This window comes from Accipiter gentilis, chromosome Z, assembly GCF_929443795.1.
Source record: "Accipiter gentilis chromosome Z, bAccGen1.1, whole genome shotgun sequence".
Classification (NCBI taxonomy): domain Eukaryota; kingdom Metazoa; phylum Chordata; class Aves; order Accipitriformes; family Accipitridae; genus Astur; species Astur gentilis.
The window spans coordinates 49,612,202-49,633,436 of record NC_064919.1 but is presented as its reverse complement, the minus strand read 5'-3'; the positions used below and the strand labels follow the sequence as shown (position 1 = coordinate 49,633,436).

At 38.9% G+C, this 21,235-nt stretch overlaps 1 protein-coding gene across 1 annotated transcript in view; it reads left to right on the top strand.

Moving 5' to 3' along the window:
- The window catches only part of TRPM6 (transient receptor potential cation channel subfamily M member 6), a 73,770-nt gene extending 63,016 nt beyond the window's left edge, over nt 1–10,754 (top strand). The window contains exons 26-32 of the mRNA XM_049795470.1: nt 909–1,041; nt 2,789–3,930; nt 4,647–4,759; nt 5,698–5,824; nt 6,734–6,831; nt 9,169–9,227; nt 10,697–10,754. Coding sequence (XP_049651427.1) covers nt 909–1,041; nt 2,789–3,930; nt 4,647–4,759; nt 5,698–5,824; nt 6,734–6,831; nt 9,169–9,227; nt 10,697–10,754 — 1,730 coding nt within the window. The remainder of the gene's footprint in view (nt 1–908; nt 1,042–2,788; nt 3,931–4,646; nt 4,760–5,697; nt 5,825–6,733; nt 6,832–9,168; nt 9,228–10,696) is intronic.
- Nucleotides 10,755–21,235: the final 10,481 nt, after the last annotated feature.

The following is a 21,235-nucleotide window of genomic DNA, read 5'->3' as shown; positions in this document are numbered from 1 at the left end:
TAACATATTGGAAGCAAGAACATAGATGGGTTAGGAGGTAAAGGAGCCTAGGAGGTGATCAAGTCTCATTCGGAGTGAGATGGGGACCCCAGAGCACTGCGGGGGGCTTCCCCAGTAAGCTGTGTGTTGCAGCCGAGTATTACATGCTTATAGCAAATACTGCCGTGTTGCCTGACACAGATAGCCCCTAGCAAGCACAGTGAGGACTCTGGTACATAAAAAAAAAAAAAGGAAAGAAAAAAGGTGCTTTTCATCATATGCATCTCTTCATACTGACTTGTAATTGATCTGTTCTCTCAGAAGTCACGGTGTGCTAGAAGAATAGCATCATAAGCAGCCCAAGCTGTGGGGTTTTAAACTTTTGAATGTGTTCTATTTCACCCAGTAATTTTGCTTATTGTTTTATACCAATGAACATGTGAAGCAATTAGGTGAAAAAAAAAGCTTTGTAGCTTTGAGTACCCGAAAGGACTGTAATTGTTACAGATGACTAGCCCTAAATGAATGCCTGGACCAAATTATGGTGAAATCTTTGTAAGTCTTACATACCTATAAGTCTCGTGAGTCCCACATGTACAGCAAAATACAGGAAAAAGTTTGGGAGAAAATACATATTTGTGAGCAGCAATTTGGGTATGTACTTTTGAGGCTTTAAAAGGGATTGCACTGGAATTTTTGTCAGTGTGATTTTGCTCCCTGGCTAAGGAAGGATAAAAAACACGATTACATGTATATGGCATGTTAAGTCCTTATACATAAGCCCAAATTCATGGGGTTAAATCTGATTTATTCCTGTCAAGGGAGGGGGAGGAAAACAGTTCCGACAGTTTTCTTTTTTTCTCATGGATGCTTGTAAACAATTGCATTTCTCAGCATGCTTCATAACAACTCCTACCTCATTTGTTCAGAGCTGTACCTGAGTGATGAGGAGTTAAAGAAACTCCACGACTTTGAGGAACAGTGTGTGGAGAAATATTTTCATGAGAAGAATGAAAGCCTGAGTTCCAGTGACAGTGAAAGGATCCGTCTGACAACAGAAAGGTGTGTTTTGCTTCAGATTTGTGCTCTTTGCATACATTTGTCATATAAAAAGGCTTTAATAAGCTAATGCTTTTGAAACAGGTTATGGTCACTATGAACATGAGGAGTAATAACATGCATAGGCTTTGCTAATTTGATGGAAATACAATGTATCTGTTTGAACTGATAGCAGGCCTGGCTGGGAAGCCTTGCAGGCAGAATTGCATCCCCAGATGAGTGCAGTGTGCAGGTGGTTAAAGGGGTATAGCAAGGTGTTGCTCAGTTTCACTTTTGCAGACCAGGTAGCACCATGAAAACATGCCAGAGTATGGCATGCAATACATGTTAATGTAGGAACGTTGTGAGAGTGTTGCTTGTGATTAAGTATAATTGCTGTTTACAGAAATAGCCGTATAACCATTGTAGCGTTATCTGCAATGTAGTGTCTTGGTTTGCAAAATGTCAATATACAGCTGTCAATGGGGTTTCAAAACTCTTGGTATTGGCCTAATTTAGCTTTCTATTGAAATCAATGGCAAAGCTGCCATTAAGTTTAATGGGAACAGTTAAAGAAAGTGAGTGCTATAAAAAGTCTTACTGAATGCCAATACTGGTCTCATCTAATAAATGTGTTTTGTCTAGAGAAAGATAGCCTCTTAATCTTTGCCTGCTCATAATCTTATTTTCTGCATACTGAAGCAAAACACACAGGCAAAATGAATGTCTCCTGTAAAAGAAATAAAATAAGTAGCTTTGTTCAAAACCTGGAGAATTGATTACAGCAAGAAGATTTCATTTAGTGGATAAATATAGATCTGGAAAGGAATTTTTCTCTGAGTGCAAAGGTGAAACACTGCACAGCATTATATGACATTAATACAAGAAATTAATTTAGGTGAATAAAATATTTCAGAGCACTAGTCTTTGATTTTATTCAGTTATTGGTTAAATACTACATCTTTTAGTTATTCAGTGACAAAGGAAAAGAGCAACTTCTGCATATTGCCTGCAGCTAGTTTATCATTGTCTTAGTGATAGAGCACTAGGGAGAGTATCTTCAGGAAATGTGAAGATAATGATTTGGTTAAAATGATACCATTCCAGGCCAAGAAGTTCTTGCACTGTTCACTGGGGATTTGAAGACCATAAAAAAATGCTTTGCTTTTTGGGCAGTTGAATTTTACCTGAAGATAACTGATGGCATCAGATATACAGAATCTGTTCGCAGAGGCCAGATAGGTTCTTGAGAAGACCTCTTTCCCAGTAGTCTCCAGTATTTGAGAAATGCAAGAGTATCTGTAGGTTTGTGTGAGCCTTGTCCTTCTCATTCTTGCACAAGAAGTGTAGAAATGCAGGATGACTGGCTGACAAGAAGTATACTTTACAGCATTTTACATTTACAGCAATAGCCAATGCAGCATTGCAAAAGCTGTGTCCTGTTGTCCACGGTTTAGTAGTTCTATGGCAAGGAATGGACATTAGTTGGAAAATAGCAGTCTGTAAAACAGATACTCCTTGAACAAAAAGCCTGTTTCTTTAAAAGTCACTGGCTGCTGGCCTGGTAATCTGAAGGACATGTTGTAAGTCTGGATAGGTTTTGTCAAATATAGATATTAATGGAAATGGAAGTCACCATTGAAGAAAAAAAAAAAGGGCTGTTTGAAACACTGACTTTTTGAAATGTGTTGATGGCTTCCTTCATCATCTGACAAACAGAAGTAAACATCTGTGTTTCGGTATTTTAATTATATTTTCTTTTTTCACCTAGAGTGGAGGAGATGTTTCTGCAGCTTAAAGAAGTGCATGAGAAGGTATTTTATATCAAGGAGTCTTTACTCTCCCTGGACAGCCAGCTAGGACATTTGCAAGACCTGTCTGCCTTGACAGTGGACATCCTGAAAGTGCTTTCAGCTGTAGACACCTTGCAGGTGGAAGAAGCCTTACTGGCTGACAGAAAACATCGAACCTGTAGGAAGCTGCCCCATAGCTGGAGCAATGCACTCTATTCTAAGACTTTGAGCAGCCTGGAATGTTTGTATGACAAAAAATACCACTACTACAGCATGCCACCCTCCCTCTTACGGAGCTTGGTAAGGAGTCAGTGGCCATCAGAGTGCAAAGACCATGTATTGAAGACTGAAAGTAACAAGGTGGTAGAAGACAGCTCTCGAAAGATAGAAATAGAAAGTGACACACTCACTTCAGGAGTATCTTCTGAGACTAAGTCAACCCCTAGATATGGACAATTTTTGCTGGTGCCCCCTGACCATCAGGGAGGGTCTTTCTCTGAGGATGTTGCCTTAAATTTGTCCTTTTTGAGCACTCCTGCCAAGTACAGGGACAATGCATTCAGAGATGAACTGCGAAGTAGCATTGTGGTGCAGCGAAACTTGCAGAGTGTCAGCCTGATTGGAAAAGAGCCAGAAGATTATCAATGGAGCCAGAGAGATTTTGTTATTCATTTGCCATCAGAAAAGACTAATGTCGTAGAGGCTGATCATCCTCCCGGTCTCCAGACGTCACTCGATATTGAAGAGAGTGCAGCACCCTCCTGTGATGACAGGGAAAAAACTGAAGGTGGTTATGTGAACTGGGGATTCTCTGAAGGTGATGAAAAAGGGGTTTTCAGCTCAGAATCAAGGAAGGCAGCCCTGTGCATACATTCCACCTACAACAGTGACTGCAATTGCACAGGTAGTCCTCCCAGGCATGTCCAGATAAGAGAATCGAAGTCCTTCTCCTACAACTCTGACAGTTCACATCACAGCAGCATCATCTCTCAGAACAAGCTGAAACGCAGCACCTCCTTCTGGATCAGCCCACTCTGGAGGGACTGGAGTTTCTGCAGGAGCAACAGTTTACAGTCGCCTAAGAAAGAGAAAAGAGGGAAAACCTGCAAGGCCATAGATGGTAATTATAAAACACTACACCTGTACAGTATCTTTTACTGGGGAGCCCAAGACATTATAAAAATGTTTTGCTCGCACCCAGGAGGTATTAACTGCAGTTGAATGTAGTAGAAGAGAGTCCAGAGTTACTCCTTCACTTTCTTTGTGCTAGGTCTGAGTGTTGTAGGGAATTTCTGAAATGTGCGTGGTATCCAAGCTGCACCACACTTGTGTGCCAGACACCCTGATTCTCCCCATCTCATGGGATCCCTATGGCTGTGGCTACACATCTAGGGTGACGGACTGTGCTTGCTCAGGAGAAGTCTTCTGCCCTGGGTGCGCAATGCAAGAGTTACAGGAGCCAAAATGAATTACACAATCCCTAAGAGATACATTAACAGTATCATAGGTCAGATGGGTGCATGGACAATTAAGAGGTATACATTTTTATAGCCAGTTTAAAACCCTTCTTGTCCACCACCAAGTTTGCTTACCAACAGCTAAAATATGGCAGATCCAGTTCTAAGTATGAGTAGTATGAGGTGATGGATAACCTTTGTTGTTTTGTACCTTGTGATGGTGCACATCTTTGCACTGAACTGCCTGAGTATTAGCTTTGGGTGTCACAAGTCTTTCTCAGCTTGCTTTGGAGATCTGCCAACTCTCAGTCTTATCAGATCTTCTCTTAGTAAAGAAAAGCTCTGTAGTTTAATGGTGGTTTTTGACTCTTTCCCACAGAGTCTTTACGATCCAGTGAGCTACACCACAGTGAGGCAACAAAAGCAAAACAACAAAACAGAGACAGAAAGTCTGGGAGAGGAAAGAAGAATCAAAAACCCCTTCAGGTGCCGGTATGTGCAGGTGCAAGAGAATAAAGTATCGCATAGCTGTCTTTTTCATTCAATTAGAGCAGTTCTGCAGTGTGGCTTAGTTGAAATTGTATACATTTAAAATGCTGCACACAAATTGGGGGATCTTTTTGTGTGTCTGGCTTTGGTTTAATTTCCCTTTTGTTTGAATGTGTGGGATTTTGGTTTTGAATGGGTTGAAGTGTATGGGCTTTGCTAGATAGTATACCAGGGCTGTTATTGATTTTACACAGAGAAGAACCAGTCCTTGCACTTTAGCTGCAGGAGGACTTAGGGAGGCTTCATATGATCTGGGAGAGACTGAAGGAGTGGTGAGCTATATCCAGGCAGTGTTCCACTCTAAACAAGCAAACTAGGCCTCATAAAGTTGTCTCCTGCCTACAAGAGTCCTGCAGTCTTTTCTCTGAATCCATCAAACATTTAGTGCATTTCAGACAGTGTATTGATTCTGTCATATATATGGGGCAACTTTCATAACTATATGTGTGTGTACATATACAAAAACCTATTTATAGAGTTATAAAGAGATTCCTAGGATCTTTTTCAACTGGAAAGAGTTATCTCTGTTTAGTGAGATGAAAGCTGAAGACTGATTTGTTTACATAAGATGCTCAGGTCAGCAACAGATCTTAGACTTGAACTTTGAGACCTAATACCTCTGAAGGTATTCTGAGGAACTTCAAACTTTGTTTTAAAAAGCTGTAGTGCTAGATCTTTCATCAGTAGTATTTACTGGACAAAAGCAATATGTCTTCTGCAACTTGTAACAACAATGTGAAAATCTGTTTTTTTGTTGAGAACAAGTTCAGTCATTGGCATTTCAGCTATGCTCTGAAAGGCCACATCATAGGCTGTCAGAGGAACTGCAGAGGTGCTAGTCATCCTATAAATCGAGTGTCATTTTGTCTGTGTCTTGCCAGGTGATTAGAGTGGATGATTGTCCTCAGAACACCCAAGTGAGCTCAGAGCCCGCAGAGATCAATGTCTGGGATGAGCAAGAGAAACACAGCAAAAACTGGCTCACTGTGTCTAATTTCAGTCAGCTAAGTATGTGATATTTTGCAGATGGTGAAATTCAGAACAGCTTTAAAAAAGAAGCAGTAAATAAAAATTCATAAATTCAAAGTGTTATCCACCACTTTCACCTTATGGCATAATTTTTACAGAATTAGACTTAGGTTGCAGACACACACAATTTGGTTATTTGCTGCGTCATTGCAGAGGCAAAAGGGACATAGGTTGGATGGGAGGTCAGTTAAAACTTTCCGGGAGTGCTGCCTGTCTTGCGTGGGAGATAGTAGAGTACTATTCCTCAGGAATAAGTGGGAAGCAAGGAGGATGATATCCTTGCCACCTCTCCTGAGGTGTCTTCTAAAGTGGCATGCTGGCTAATTGCAAAAATAAACTCTCGTGAATTTCTCCAGGCGCTTACACTCACAGGCAGTGCTGCGATACTGTATCTGCTGGCAGATCCTCTGCATGCATTATTCATTACTCATTGCTGAGAAACGCATCCTCCAAAGGGAATAAATGAATTTTGTATTGTCTCTGTTGGAATGAAAAAGGAATGGCATTCTTACTCTTCTTTTAGTAATTCTCCAGCTCTTTCATTCTCAGAAATCCTTTGCATAGTTCATCTTATCTTTCAGTTTTGCTGTGATGCGGCTCACTGGCTTCATTCTGCGAGCTGCTGGGAGAAGCACCAGCAAATGCTGTGACTCAGCACAGCATGGTCTGAGAAGGGCTGCACTCCTCCAAAATCTGCTGACACAGAATGGGAACAGTCCGTTTTAACCCTATGAAACTCTGTTATTGGTTTATAGCCCATTACATGTTTGCTGAGGCAGTAGGGTATATAAGTGTTTATTTTATTAGCACTGCATAGGTACTTAGTTTGTAGCAGTAGAGCTGTTCATCTACACACTGGAAATAGCTGACACCTGCTTTTTTGGCTAGGTTTGGAACGCCTCAGTTACATGCACCAGAAAATGAAAAATCAAGACATCGGTAGGCATACCATACCATTCTGTGATTACCTGAGGCATTCTCGAGAGGTAAGACCTAAGATTGCACATCCTAGTCCATAGTTTTGGCTGGGATGAGCCCAGGATGTCCCTGGACTTGCCACTGTAGGTTTTTTTGTCATGAAATACCCCTTGAGAGACAAAGAACTTTTGTTGTCTGCTGGCACAGTGTATGTGTGTGAGTAAATGAATAATTTAACAGCTGTTAACACTCTATTAAGATTATTGAAGTAGGATATTAAATTATTGAATCATGGAGTAGCTGTGAGTATGAAGTTGGTCGGAAATGACGCATGTGTTGATGTTTAATTAGGCAATGAGTGAGCACACAGCTTGATCTTGAACCTATAGGCAAAATTGGTTAGCAGAGTGAAGTAAATTTTGAAAAGTTAGCTATATAGCTCTTAATCTATCACACAGAGATAGTTATTTCTTGCAAAGTGGGAGTTAAGTATTCATAATAATTGCAAAGTTTAGATTTCTTAACCACTGGCTTATAAGGACCATATCTTATTATTTAACAGAATTAGTTTGCAGCTCTATAATATAAAGGTCCTCTGCCTATGTAAATCAACATAGGCTCATAGACTTTGATGGGGCTAGATCAGTTTATATTTACCGAAGACTAGGGGCAGGAATCTGGATTATAGAGACTTCTGTCTGTTTTAAAAAGGTGTAGCTAATGGAAGAAAATATTTCTTTCACTACATTGTGCGGGGGTATCTGAGAGGTATGAAAGGAAATTAACAGCGACTACATTAAGAAAAGGAACTATGAAGTAATCCTTCCCTCTTCCTTTTTCAACAGCACCCTTCCTTGCTTGTTTTACTTATAGCACTCTTGATTATTAAAATGGTGATCTTTAAAGCCTAGCTCATTTTTCACTGTGAGTGCTATGAGTCGCCTTTTTTTTTTAAAGGAATAAAAATAAACTAGATGGTTCCAGATCTGCTGTTCTTAGTGCTGTAGGATTTGAATCCCAAATACCAGAAAAGAGAGCTTGAATGTAAATTTTAAAAATAACAGGTTTTCCTATGAAAGAGTGGAGAGAGAGAGAGAGAGAAATAGAAATAGAAATAAATTTACTGAATTTGTATTCTGTAAAACCTGAGCATGGAGTCTAAATCAATAAATCTTTGAAATGTGAAACACGGGGTCAGACAAGCAAAATAAAGGTACACAGGAAAACTGTGTGAAGGGACCACATAATCTGGTGCTTCAAAACTCATATTAAGATGTCTTGGGTAAAACTGAAGGGTGGGATTTTTAAAGTTCTCAGAAAAATTCCACTGATTACAGCAGGATTGGAGTGAGGCTGAAACTAGTCACTTCCAGTATGCCAACTTCAAATTATTTATTCTTTCAAGGTACAGCCTCAAATACCCAGTGAGTCATTATGTGTCTCCTTAAGTCCTGTCTGGGTTATGAGAATTTATATATGTTGTTGAGATGTAGCAATGTTGCTGCATCTAACTGTTCTGCTTGGAGTATGATATATTTTAAAGAAATGTATTTTTCCTAAAGTGGTACTTCTCAGATTTACCTATTGAACACCAGTGGTTCAGAAATCCCTCCTGATGGGTAGCAGGAAGCAAAGCAAGAGTGTATGTAGGAAAGTTTTGGTTTTGTTAAAGATTTTTTCATCTGCAAAGCAAGCTATAAGGTGCAAATATGAGTGAAAAAAAATTAATAGTGAATTAAGTTTCTGATAATATTCAAAGCTGAATTTTACTTAAGTTATCTTTAAACTTTGTCATCTTTGAATTTTTTTGGGGGAGCTCTGTTTATTTTGAGCATTGAAATCTGCCCATTCTGCCATTTCTGACTAGCACATTAGGAAGACCTGGCTGGCCCAATTTTCCCTAATATGGCTGGAAGTTTAAAAAGACTATTTGATTATTTCTTTAACTATAAGACCTGGAAAATATGTGATCTAAATATCACTGGAAAGCTGTTCAGTGTGTTACCTTCTTCTGTTATAGAGGTTTAGGGTACATTTTATTTTCAACCACTATAAAACCTATCCCTACATTGGAATTTTCTAATATAAAGAGAGTTCTCTAATACTGTCCATATTAGAAAACCTTCAACATGCTATTGTGAGTGTATTGAGTGTATAGAGATATAGGTGGGTACCTGAATATTTTATTCAAATGTATAGAGACAGCATGGAGAACTGTAATGTGAGAACATTAGTTCCATTTTAGTGTAGGTATGGCAGTGCTGTGACTCAGTGCCTGTCAGTGTCATTATTCATGCTAACAAGCGTATCAACAAGTGTTTTCAAGATTGTACCTTTTTGAGTGCAGTGTGTATATGACAGTGATGTGCAGATTTTACCAGTAAAAGTATCTCTTTTCTTTACAGGATTTGAGTAATAGCATATTTGGAACCACCAAGAAAAGTAATGTGAACAGGAACTCCTCGTATGTATTACTGGTGTATTAAGATATTCATCACATGCTTTTAGAAAGAGAGTGGTACACTTTCTGCAGGTTTCCACTTCAGTCCTGCAATATACTTAGGATGAGAAATTTATGTGAAATGAAGAGTTAAGGCAATTCAGTCTGTTTAAGTTTCTTTAAATGAAGCCTGATTAATGGAGATAAAGAAGATCCATTTAAACGAAGTGTATAATTTTAGGTGGAATAGACACCCCTTTTTATTCTAAGAATAATCCAATTTTCTAATTCAATCACGAAGATCACTATAACATCTTTAACTAGCCATTATTCCAATCTAGTGAGCATGAAAAGTTGCGTTTGCTTTTGCTGTGCGAATTGCTTGTTTCCTTTTTTAATAATTAAAATGCTAGCAGCTCCTGAAAGCTTGTCTCATTCTCTGATTAATCTTTTTCATACTGAGTCTGCACATTTACAAAATATTTAGCTTGGTTTTCTTAATGGGTTTTCAATAGTTATTAAGCTTTGATTATATTTAGTGAAAGTATACTGATTTCAAAAGTATTTTCAATTTTATTCTGTATTGTTTGATTATTTTTTTTCCCAGCTTGATTAATCATTATCTTAATACTGGGGGTATTTTTTCCACATGCAGTGCTGTCTTTATGTTCCTTTTCCTTTTCTTTCTTATTTTAATCAATTTCTTTTATACCTTTCTTACTTAGTAACACTGTGGATATAATAAGTAAAAGACACTAGAGAGCTGTCACACCCCATATGATTTCACTATGGGAAGACGAAAAAAGATACCGTGTTTTTTACCCATCCCGTGGTTGTTTGGGGTTTTTGTTTGTTTGGTTGGTTTTACCCAGTCATTTATAGGCAGTAGGCAAACTGCATACTTACCAGCAGGACTTACAGGTCATTGAGTGGCCTGATTCTGTCACTTCGTCTGTTGTCTTCAGTGGGATCTTTCTGGTCTGTGAGGTGAATCATATCTGCTGTCTGCTGTAACAAAGACTGCTTTAACAGTAATGCTGATGCTGTAGTCTTTCTGCAGCCTTGCTAATCCAAAGGACCATCAGTTTTAAAAGTCTGTTTTTGTGCAAGCAATGGTAATGGCATATGTAGCTCTGAATACATCTCAGCATTGATTGAAAAATGAACACTTGTGTATATGATTGAAGTTGTCTTTAAGTGATACCATTATTGCATTGTAAACGATATGAACAGTGGTGCAGAATTGTAAGAGCAGCTCAACATAAAGCAGACAAAGAAATATGCAGGAAAATGTGGCTGTTCATCAGTAACTGAAGATTATTTGTTGATTGTTGCAATGAACAAAGTTGCTCTGAGGGTTACTTTGTTTTATGATGGCTGATCAAACCATCGTGAATTTTACCTTCACATAGATCACATCTTTATATATGTACCGGTGTTAACTTAATGACAGAAGTTTTGGAGTAAAATATCAAATGTTTGCTTTTAAACAGGTTGAGATCTTCAGAGGAAACTGGCAGTAAGTTTTTGGTTGCTTGTCACTCATGTTAATTCCTCTCTGCAAATCTTACTCTGACAATTCTGAAGTACAAAATCCAAAAGGAGGTTAATTTCCTATAGTTGGAGGGTTACAAGAAAATATTCAGCTATTGTTTCATAAGTTAATTATTATTTTGTACTTTAAAGTGAAAGATTTTTTTTATGAGGACATGTTTTCCTCGTGATAACTGCAAAATCTTAAAAAGATCTATTTTCATTCTAGTCTGCCCAGTAATGTTGTCCTTTTCAGGAGAAGGAAATTCTTTAATATGATGGTGCTGCTTTCATCCCTGGCAGTCTAAGAGACAACCTGATTTAAAACAGGTTGGATACCTAAGGATAGATTGTGATGTAAAATTTTTAACGTATGCCTATTTTTCAAGTTGGAGTTTGGTGTAATTCCTCTGTTTCTGTGGTTTCCCTGAAATTATGAAATCAGTGAAGGATTGAATTTGTTATGAAATGGCCAATGAAGAAATTCAAGGTTATAGCAGGGAATGACTTTGTTCCACTGAAGTAGCGTGCTAGTTAACTTAACTTGTATTTGTTGCCTTTTAGTCTATCTTACAGTTTTCCTGACATGCCACTTAGCTGTAGGAAGCTGAGCAGCTGGGCATCTATCTCTTTTTGAGGCTAGCTGTGATACAGAAATGAGTTGCTTTTAGACTTACCTCCTCTTCGAGCGCTGCTCTTTCTGGGTCTGGCTTTGCACAAAATGCTGCAGTGCTGAAGCACACTGCTGCAAGTGTAGTGAATTGTGGGGCTACTCTCTAGAGTGCACCATGGCTTTGATTAAAATCCGGTTTTCCCATTCTCGAAAGGAATTACTTAGTCACCATTCCCCTTTTCATATTTGTTGTTTTACAACATATGAAATGTAGTGAAACTAGTTGGGTCCAGCAAGAAAGAGAGCAAAAGGGACCTTGAATCACCAAGCGCACTCAGTGGAAATGCTGGCCCTTCCACCAACATCTATCTGTGGTTTTTTATTTAAGATCTCTTTTGCTAGGAAAGGGAATATAAACAAATAAAATACACCAAGAAGAAAAGTGTAATGCTCAAATATTGTGATGAAGATTCAGTTTTGATTATCTCATTTTTCAGAATTAAAAGTAGTACAGTAAACATATTTTCTGAAATAATCTGGCATTTTGGAGGATTGTTTTCCAATAGAAAAAAGTTATTTCATCTAATTAATAGAAACATGCTCATTAATCTTGGTTTTATTAAAAAGACATTTTATAAAACAGATTTTTGGACCAAATTTGATCTGGCTGTGCCTGCTGAATATGTAACCACAGAACTTGTTGTCTGTTTATATTTTAACAGCATTTTAGATGCTGTGGGTTAATGTGACAGTATTATTATAACATTGGTGTAATAGTATAGTTAATGGAATGCTTAATGACTGGGGAAGGAGTTGGAAAAATCATGCCTTTGGGAGGCTGTGAAGCATGATGGACAGCAAAGTGCTTTTAATTATCCCAGAGGTGTAATTGGCTTAGAGAAGCTATATGTCCTTGAGGTTAATATCCCAAGTTTCCCACAATTTCCCTGAACAAATAAGTCATCTGGCTGTATTACGATGATGACTGAAATCTGCCAGTATACTGTACATTATAATGTAGTTAAAGCCTATTAGTGATTCTCCTCTTTAGAATGCTGAGACAGTAATTCTGATTAATCTGTTTCATGACAAACTCTGGGATGGAAGGAATTAAAAATTCATGCATTTATCTCTGCTATAATAATTAACGTAATGACCCTTTAAACGTTATTTCAGATATCTTTGCCTGCTTGAAAACATCTCAAGATCTGCATCATCACTACTCAGGTAAGCAGGAGGCACCAGAATGATAGCTGAGTAATTTAACAAATTAAAAAGATCATTAGTTCTTCCCCTGCCATCCTCTGTGATTTTCATTTTGAGGAGTTGCACAATTGCCCACTGCTAAGAAGGTTCTGTATTAATTCATACCTAACACTCCAGTGAGGAAATTATGAATTGTTTTCTTGCTTCTAATTGCTCCATTCCCAGTATTTCTGGCAAATTCAGAGCAGAAGGTAGATAATCGCTTTCAAAATAACAGTGGAAACAACGAATAGAGCTCCAATTCCTTGCGGGGGGCAGAGGAGGCTCTCATTTGTTTATAGCTGTCACTGCCCCTCACACCTCCCACATCCTCCTTTGTACTTTCTGGAATTGGTTTCTTCAGTTAATTGGTCCTGTACTACTTAATCTGTGTTTATATACCTATGAACTCCTGGAAAGCTGGCAGGGAATACATCATTTGAATACTAATTGCCCGCAGTCCTGTCTTCCTGAGCTGAGCACGCACAGATTCCCTTTCCCACATGGCTGGGACGCCAGTTTTTCCTGGAGGAAAGTGGAGCAGCACATGCTGGTAGGTGTCCCACCTGCCCACGGGACGTGGCCTCCTGTAATGGGCAGCCGAGGATGACACCGGGGGCATGGGCAGCCTCCAGAAGTTCAACAAAACTACATGATTTGCACTGGTTTGTCATCAGTGTACAGGAGTAATTTCTCTAACGTCTTGGCATTGTTGCAGTGGTTAATTTGGCTCTTGTCAAGCATGCTATTTGAGATTGGGTAGGACTTTTTAGCACTGATGGGAGTGCTTTCCTTTATATTCATAAAGGAAATGAAAAAAATGACAAATGTGTCGAGAGGTTTCCCATGTAGGTTTTCTTTCCTCAGGAGGATCATGATAGAATTTAGCCAACTAAGCCCCAAAGCTTGATACTAAAATCCTGACCATATACTGCTTATGCATTATTTTTGCTATCATGTTGTGCAGGCAAATACAGTTCTGCTCCTCTGCACACTCAAAAAATCTTGAGTTTTGACCCAAGTTCAGCAGTTGGTGGAAGTCCACTTCACATTGCTTCTCCAGGCTCTAGAGTGGGCACTGGCAGAGGTCTGGCAGCTCCCCTGTTCACATCCTTGTCCCTGCTATGCACTGATTTTGTGACTAGTGCATGTTGCTGCTGAGGCATCAAGGGAGGACCTTGGTTTTCAGTCCATGCTCTAAAACAGTTCAGGCATGTTAACTAGTGCCTGTTAAATTCGGAATATTTAAACAAATTTTGAAGTGGAGTCTGAAATGCAGATCTTCTCAAATGAGGACCCTAATTCATGGATTGACTTGTTATGGGTCTCCTTTGCGCTGTCCTTCTGAGCTAAATAAACTGTAATTATTTTCTGCTCAGAGAAGTAATCTTAAAAAGAGGGACAGATGGTGTCCAGGTTCTGGAAGAGTCTGCCATCAGGGCTTTTTGCTTGCTCTGCAGAGAAACACAGCTCTGTTGTGGTTCACTCTCTGCTTTGGAAGCTACTTTTGTCTTCAGGCATTGAATAGGGAAATTAGGCAGGCAGCACTGTAGCATCTGAGTTGCCTTCTTGTTCTAGTCTTACTCTTTTTGTGGCTTACTTCACACTCTCTCCCCCTTCCTGACAACTGAGTCATTGTGAGTACAAATCCATAAATATTTATTTGGCGCTCTGAAGTTTTGAAGGTGTTTGCCTGAGAAATAAGCTGCCAATTAAGGAGATATAATAATGTTACTGATGTTGTTTGGCAAGGAGCCCAGATGAAGAAACACAGCTCTGTGCAGGGCAAGCTTGGATTTTCCTGTGATGCCTTGCTAAATGCCCAGGTGCTTCTGAGCCTGACAAGACAGGCGGTGAGTGCAGCTGGGGCCAATGCACCGCATTGGCACAGTATTAATGTTGTTGTACTGGAGCTGGCAGGAGGAGGAAGTAGCAGCAGTCCTTGGTGGACGGAGGAGGATGAAGAGTTAGCAAAAGCAGGTCTTCTAGCCAGAGTGCAAGGGGCTTGTCCCAGAGAGCCTGTTTCCTTGGAAGGAGGGAATCAATGCACAAGGGAAAGAGTGCAGCTCATGCTTGTGAGATACCATGGGCCTGCAAAGTGGGGTTGCAGACTGGGTAGAGTGATGATCAGATCTGACATAGGATCACACTGCAGCCTCTTTGGCTTTGTACACTACTTTAAAGTGCTGCCAGATGTTTTTGAAACTCAGCCAGCTTGTTGTTTATTCAGTACAGTAGTGAAATCTATGTTGTTTGCAGCTGTCGAAAGAAACAACTTGATGAGACTTGCTCAGACTATACCATTTACACCAGTGCAGCTCTTTGGTGAGTACCAGTTTCCTGCTTATGTTTTTTGCTTTATAAATAGTCAGTGCATTATCTTTTTAAAGGCTGTGTTTGAGAAATTTCCTTGGATTAATTTCAGCAATACTTCTTTTCTAAAAGAGAAGAACCAGGACAGAATTGTAGTCATGCAGTAGTTTAGGGGCTTTTGGAGGTCAGCTGGTGAAACTCCTTCTGCAGCCAAGTCAGATCAGGCTGCTGAGAGCCTGTCCAATTGCATTTTGAATATGTCTATAAATGGAGATTCCTCAGCTTCACTGGACAACATCTTCCAGTGTTCGACTGACTTTATTGTGGACCTAGTATTTTTTGCAGTATTTGTTGCGGGTTCCTTTGCTGTAGCTTTTATCTGTTGGTATTTATGTGATTACTGTCAACCAAAGTGGTGAGACTAACTTCATCTTCTCTATACCTATCATTAGGATAGCTGAAGACAGCAAAAAGATTCCCCTTAACCTTTATACCTGCATGCTCTCGCTCTCTCTCTCTCTCTCTCATGTATATATATATATGTATAGGATATCCCATCCAGAAAAAAAACAGATATTGGTTGAAAGAGCACTATTCCTGTACCTGGTACAGAAAACTTGTAGTATAGTAAGGAAAAAGAACTGTGCTGTAACTGGAGAGTGGTAAAGAATAATAAATAAATTGTTTGGAAGAGTTGTGAAATTAGTTTGCAGTATTGGCTTACAGCAGCAGAAACTCTGCCTCTAGACACATGAGATCTAGGTGCCTTCTTTTCAATGGGCAGAATATTTTGTCTCACAGCAACTAATTGCTGATACTTGCAGCATGATAGGATTTCTTGGGACCAGATTGCTGCAGATAATTAATATAGCTATAAGCATATTGAACATTCTAATCTTTGAAGCTCCCGGGAGACACCTTTCCAGGTATTAAACTGTCAAAAGATAATAAAATGAAGATTTAATGTAAAATTAAAAAATGCATCTAGTTTTAGTATCTTTATTCAAGTGTCTGTCTTCTATGTAAGACACTGACTTTTCCATTGCTTTATTTTAAATTAAAATGTGTGCAGATTGTGGCGTTCGACAGTATCTGCATTTGTGCTAACTGGTGAAGGTAGGCTTGGGAGCAGGGACATAATCTACTCCTCTGAAACCAGTTTGTCCTTCCTTATGCCATTCTTTGTCATTTTTCAGATGTAGTTACCTCATCACACTTGCCAGTGAAAACCTATTTCTTATGAATTAACATTGCAATAATGTGAGTTGTGAGAAGGAAAGCCAGGTTTAAAAAGTCAGTCCACTTTTCTGCTAGTTTACAAATGATGGCAACAGAAAGGCGTCTTGCTTACGCTGCAAGAGAGGAATTCTATTACAACTACATAGGGAAACAGAGTGTGACTGAGTTAAAGCTCACCAGGTTTGTTCTGCTTTCAGAAAACTGTTATTAGCAGGAACAGAACATCTAAGGTTTTATGCAGTACAAATAACATTGGAATTTCTAGGAAAAAGACAAATCTTAGTTTAAAACACCAAAACTGTAAACTTCCTGTTAATCTGCTTTAGCTTGTTCTCCTAGGATTCCTTTCTCCAAGGAAAGTCATGTCCTTTTCAATCTAATTTCCCTGTCTCATCGTAGCCAAGTTACCACTTTTGAAACAACTCAGCTGCTTGCGTCTAAAGGTGGCACTCTCTAGCCCTTAAATTTTGTAGTTGATAACTATTACAAGCTGTGTGTGTTTGTTTGCCTTGTTTATTTGGTGGGGGTTTTTTTTGTTTGTTTGTTAAGCATAGTTACAAGGAAAATACTGTGAGTGTTCCATGGATCTTGATTAACTTAAAACCAATCTTACTAAAAATTCCCCTTCTGCATCAGTGCATAAACAGGGGGAGCCACACTCAGGGCATTTAAAGCTCATACACTGGAGATTAAAATGGCAACCCTTGAAAAATACGTACTTTTAAAGCTCAACCATCTTTAAGTACTTAAAAAACTGTGGCAAGTGAGATTGATATTCTGGTCTATATAAGTCAATGAGCTTTGCTTGTGTGGAAGTGTCCAGGAGGTCTTAAATTTATCTCTGTTTAGTGGCTTAATATAAGCTATTTGGAGCACTTACGTTATCACAGTAGATTTGAAGCAGAATGTATGTAGTAAGTTGTGTAAGTTTAGGCTGGTGAAGTTTTCACACAGATGAACAGTAATGACAAAAAAGCTCTCTTTTAAAGTGTGTCTTACAAAGGTGTGTAAAGTGCTATGTTATTTTAAGTCACCAAATCAAAATGCAGTTCTCTCCTGTTTCTGCAATGTGTGGCTTCTGCTAACAAAACTTCCTTTTATTTAAGCTGGAGAGGAAGTTACGGTTTATCGGCTAGAAGAAAGTTCACCTATGAACCTTGATAAAAGCATGTCTTCCTGGTCCCAGCGTGGTATGGCTGCAATGATCCAAGTCCTGTCACGGGAGGAGATGGATGGGGGTCTGCGGAGGGCCATGAAGGTCATTTGTACTTGGTCTGAGAATGATGTATTAAAGCTGGGACAAGTATTTATTGTGAAGTCTTTTCTGCCAGAGGTGGTTCAGACTTGGCAAAAGATCTTTCACGATGGCACAGTGTTACACCTCTGCCTGAGGGTGAGTTCAGACCTGAAGGTACACTGACTGGTCTAGCCTGATGTGCCTTAAAGTATTATACTGCTTACATGTGAATGTCTTCAGCATTGTTGACATGCAATTTGATGTTATCTTTTGGAAAGGAAAAAGGTTTTGAGGAAGATATATCTCCCATTTGTAAACAGTATACAGTCAGGTGTTTGTTTTGAGTACTTCATGGCACCTTTCCTCATGAAGAAGAAAGTGATGTTTATAACGTTATTTTCTTCAGGAGATCCAACAGCAAAGGGCTGCCCAGAAGTTAATCTATACTTTCAATCAAGTGAAGCCTCATACTATTCCCTATACTCCAAGGTAAAATCACTTTCTTTCAAGTATTAGGTGTCAAAGGTTTCTCTTTTCACTGTGTCCCAGGTCTAGTGCAACCTCCTTTTCCATAGTGGGTTGACATAGCTGCTGCTTAGACAGTCTAATGATAGTAATCAACTTTTCAAGAGGAAAGGTAGGGAGCTTTGCACTTTGTCTTAATAGCTACATGTGATGGCAAAATAAGCCTCTTCATAACGCTGTTCCTTAGACTTAAGCAAGAATTGCCTTTTATACAATTAACATAAGACAATTTGATATAGCTTATTTACAGTGGGCTGGTGTAAATCAGGTTATGTTGTTTGTCCATAAACTGTACTTTCTGGTCATGTGCTTTGTTTTGAGAGTTATCAAACTGAGAAAGCCTTTGTGCTATCTACCATTTGGTACCTCCTGCTGTTCAAAATGCTCCAGCTAGGGAAGTCGTGGCCTCCTTTTTGATATATCTGTTTTGCGTCATGTCATGTGCTGACTGTGAGGCTGTTCATTACCCTGCCAGCTCCTGATAGACAGCATTTGTATCTACAGGTTCTTGGAAGTTTTCCTCATCTACTGCCATTCAGCGAACCAGTGGCTGACCATTGAGAAGTACATGACTGGTGAGTTTCGGAAATACAACAACAACAACGGAGATGAGATTACTCCCAATAGCTTGCTGGAAGAACTGATGCTGGCCTTCTCTCACTGGACCTACGTGTACACCCGTGGGGAACTCCTTGTCCTGGATTTGCAAGGTGACTGCTAGCATGTTATCACTATTTGAAACCCAATGATAATCAATTGTCTCAAAGGAGAACTTAACACTGAGGAACGGGTCAAATTCTGTTCTCATTTACATACTGTCAAAGCTCAAGAAACCCTTGGATAACTGTTGTGTGGCACTGATAAATGAGTATCCACAGAAACACTCTAGATTAATGTGGGTGTAATGGGAAGATAATTTGATTTCAAATATGTCTGGACTGAATGGGCAAAAGAGCAGGTAAATACACTGTGCAGGAACATTTCAGCCATCTCCAAAAAAACACTCCACAGTTAAGGTATTTTTATTTTTAAGATATATGAATAATACAGAGACTCAAGCGTACCCATGTATATAAGCACACTTAATGTATGTCTGTATCTGTCAGAAGAGTGCAAACTACTATCTATTTTTTTTTTATTTTTCATATTAATAAATCTGTAAGAAGTTTACATAAGCTACAAGCCTGAATGCTATTCACAAAGTCTGGTGACTCCTTCAAAGAGCATGTGATCACTTTACTGTATATGTGTAAGTGGGAACATGGCATATTTTAAAGAGATAAAACAGTTGACAATGTTCAGAAGATCAACATCACCCATCAAACAGTATAAACACTATTGTTTGTCATTTCTGTCAAGGGAAATGTGTATGGGTAGGCAGGGACTTAATGTATTTACATTTTACAGCATCCAGAAGCTGTGAATTACAAAAAGACATGCTTATTATGCAAAATAAACCTATAATTCCATCCTTGCCTTCATTTGGTTTTAGCTGCACATGAAAAAAAATACAGAAAAAGTAGGTGTGTATTCCTCACCATAGCCTACTAGAATTTGTCTGAAGTTTGCTTGGGTTTATTATACAAGTCTTGACAGTTCCAGACCAACTGTGCTGGCTCAAATACAGAGAATTTAAACATCTATGTAAATCTTATCAAGACTGGAGCTTCAGTTTCTGTCTCAAACAAACTGAAATCTGTTCTGGTTTTGGCCCTGTGCATATATTGTAGTTCTCTAATCTGGAGTTTAGGAAAAGCGCAAGGGCTGTTCCCCTTGGAGTTCTAATAGAATTAATCTATATCATAATTTACTATATAATACCACGGCCATCTCCACATACATATACAGCACTTTTTGTCTAATTTACATCAACTGAAATGACCCTTATTGAAGAGTGTTACATTTTGGGGGTATTTCAGTCACAATATGCTATTTCCATAATCTTTACTTGTTTTCATTGCAGAATATAAATATACCATCAGTGGCTTATTGAAATAAAGATAATTGCATATCATATGATCATAGACTTTTTTCATTAGAGTAAAAGCATAATGATTTCCTCAGATATAAGAAAAGAACATTTTGGTAAAATGGTTGTACATCATCGGTTTGGGGAAAACTGCAACATAGGTGTCCCCATTCAGGTATCATAATGAGATTATTTATTTAATACACTTCCATGGCCATCAGAAGAAAAAAGAGATAACAGACCCAAGCATTTACAAATTGCAAAGTTGTGGCTTGTTGTGTTTGTTACCTTGAAGGGAATCTGTATCTGAGAGTAGATCTATTGATATCAGTAAGATCCACATCTGATTAATACCTTTACTCCAACTAAAATAGCAGTCTTACAGTTGCTCACATTTTGCTTAGTTAGTTGAGCTTCAGCATAATATTTAGTGCATTTGTGTAAACCTTCCATGTACATATAAATAAACCTCAAAGCAGCTGCAGTCAGGACTGTAATAACTCTATATGTTTGCCAATACTTAACAGATTTTTATACTCATAGAATTTTCTTTTTTAACTCACATTTTAACTATGACACTTTATGATCTACAAAAAAAAAAAAGGATAATTACGTTTTTGTTAAGTACCAGATTATGAAATCATGACTACCTTCCTTTGTAACACACACTGTTGATTTTGTTGTAGGTGTTGGGGAAAACCTTACAGATCCATCTGTGATTAAACCTGAAGACAAAAAGTAGGTTTCTTTCTGATAAAACTGTCATTCACTTCAGAAGTTCTGCCAACAGTCTGTATATTTAGGGTGGTTTTTTATGTTTTGTGTGAGAGATTTAATTATTTTTTGCATGTTGTTCTGGGCTAAATGAAGGTATGATGGCAATGGAAAAACTACATACTCGGCTATTCTTTGGAGGACTGTGGATCTGGGGGGCTGTAAGTGTCCCAGCTCCCAACACGTGGTGTATGAAAGGTGGGGAGTCTGTGTGGCTGTGCTGGGAGCACAGGAGTTTTCCAGGGCTATGCAGGGAGAGCAGGAATTGGAGACAGAAGACCCTGTAAGTCTCTTCACAAATTTGTACTGATGGAGGTCATCAGTAACTTAAATGTGTCAGTCCAGTTTCCCTTACGTGGTGGGGCACTGTTTCACGGAGTATGTGGGGCCACAATAGCTTAAGAGGATGAGGAGAGGGCCTCTGGATCTCTGATCTTTCCGATAGGTCCTAGTGTTGCTTTAAGCATGCTGCACCTTACAGTCTCAGACCCATGATAGGGAGATGGTGAATCATGTGCGGAAAGTTACTAAAACTGAAGAGACTACATAGAATTAGCAGTCTGCCTTTATGCCTCAGATTTCAG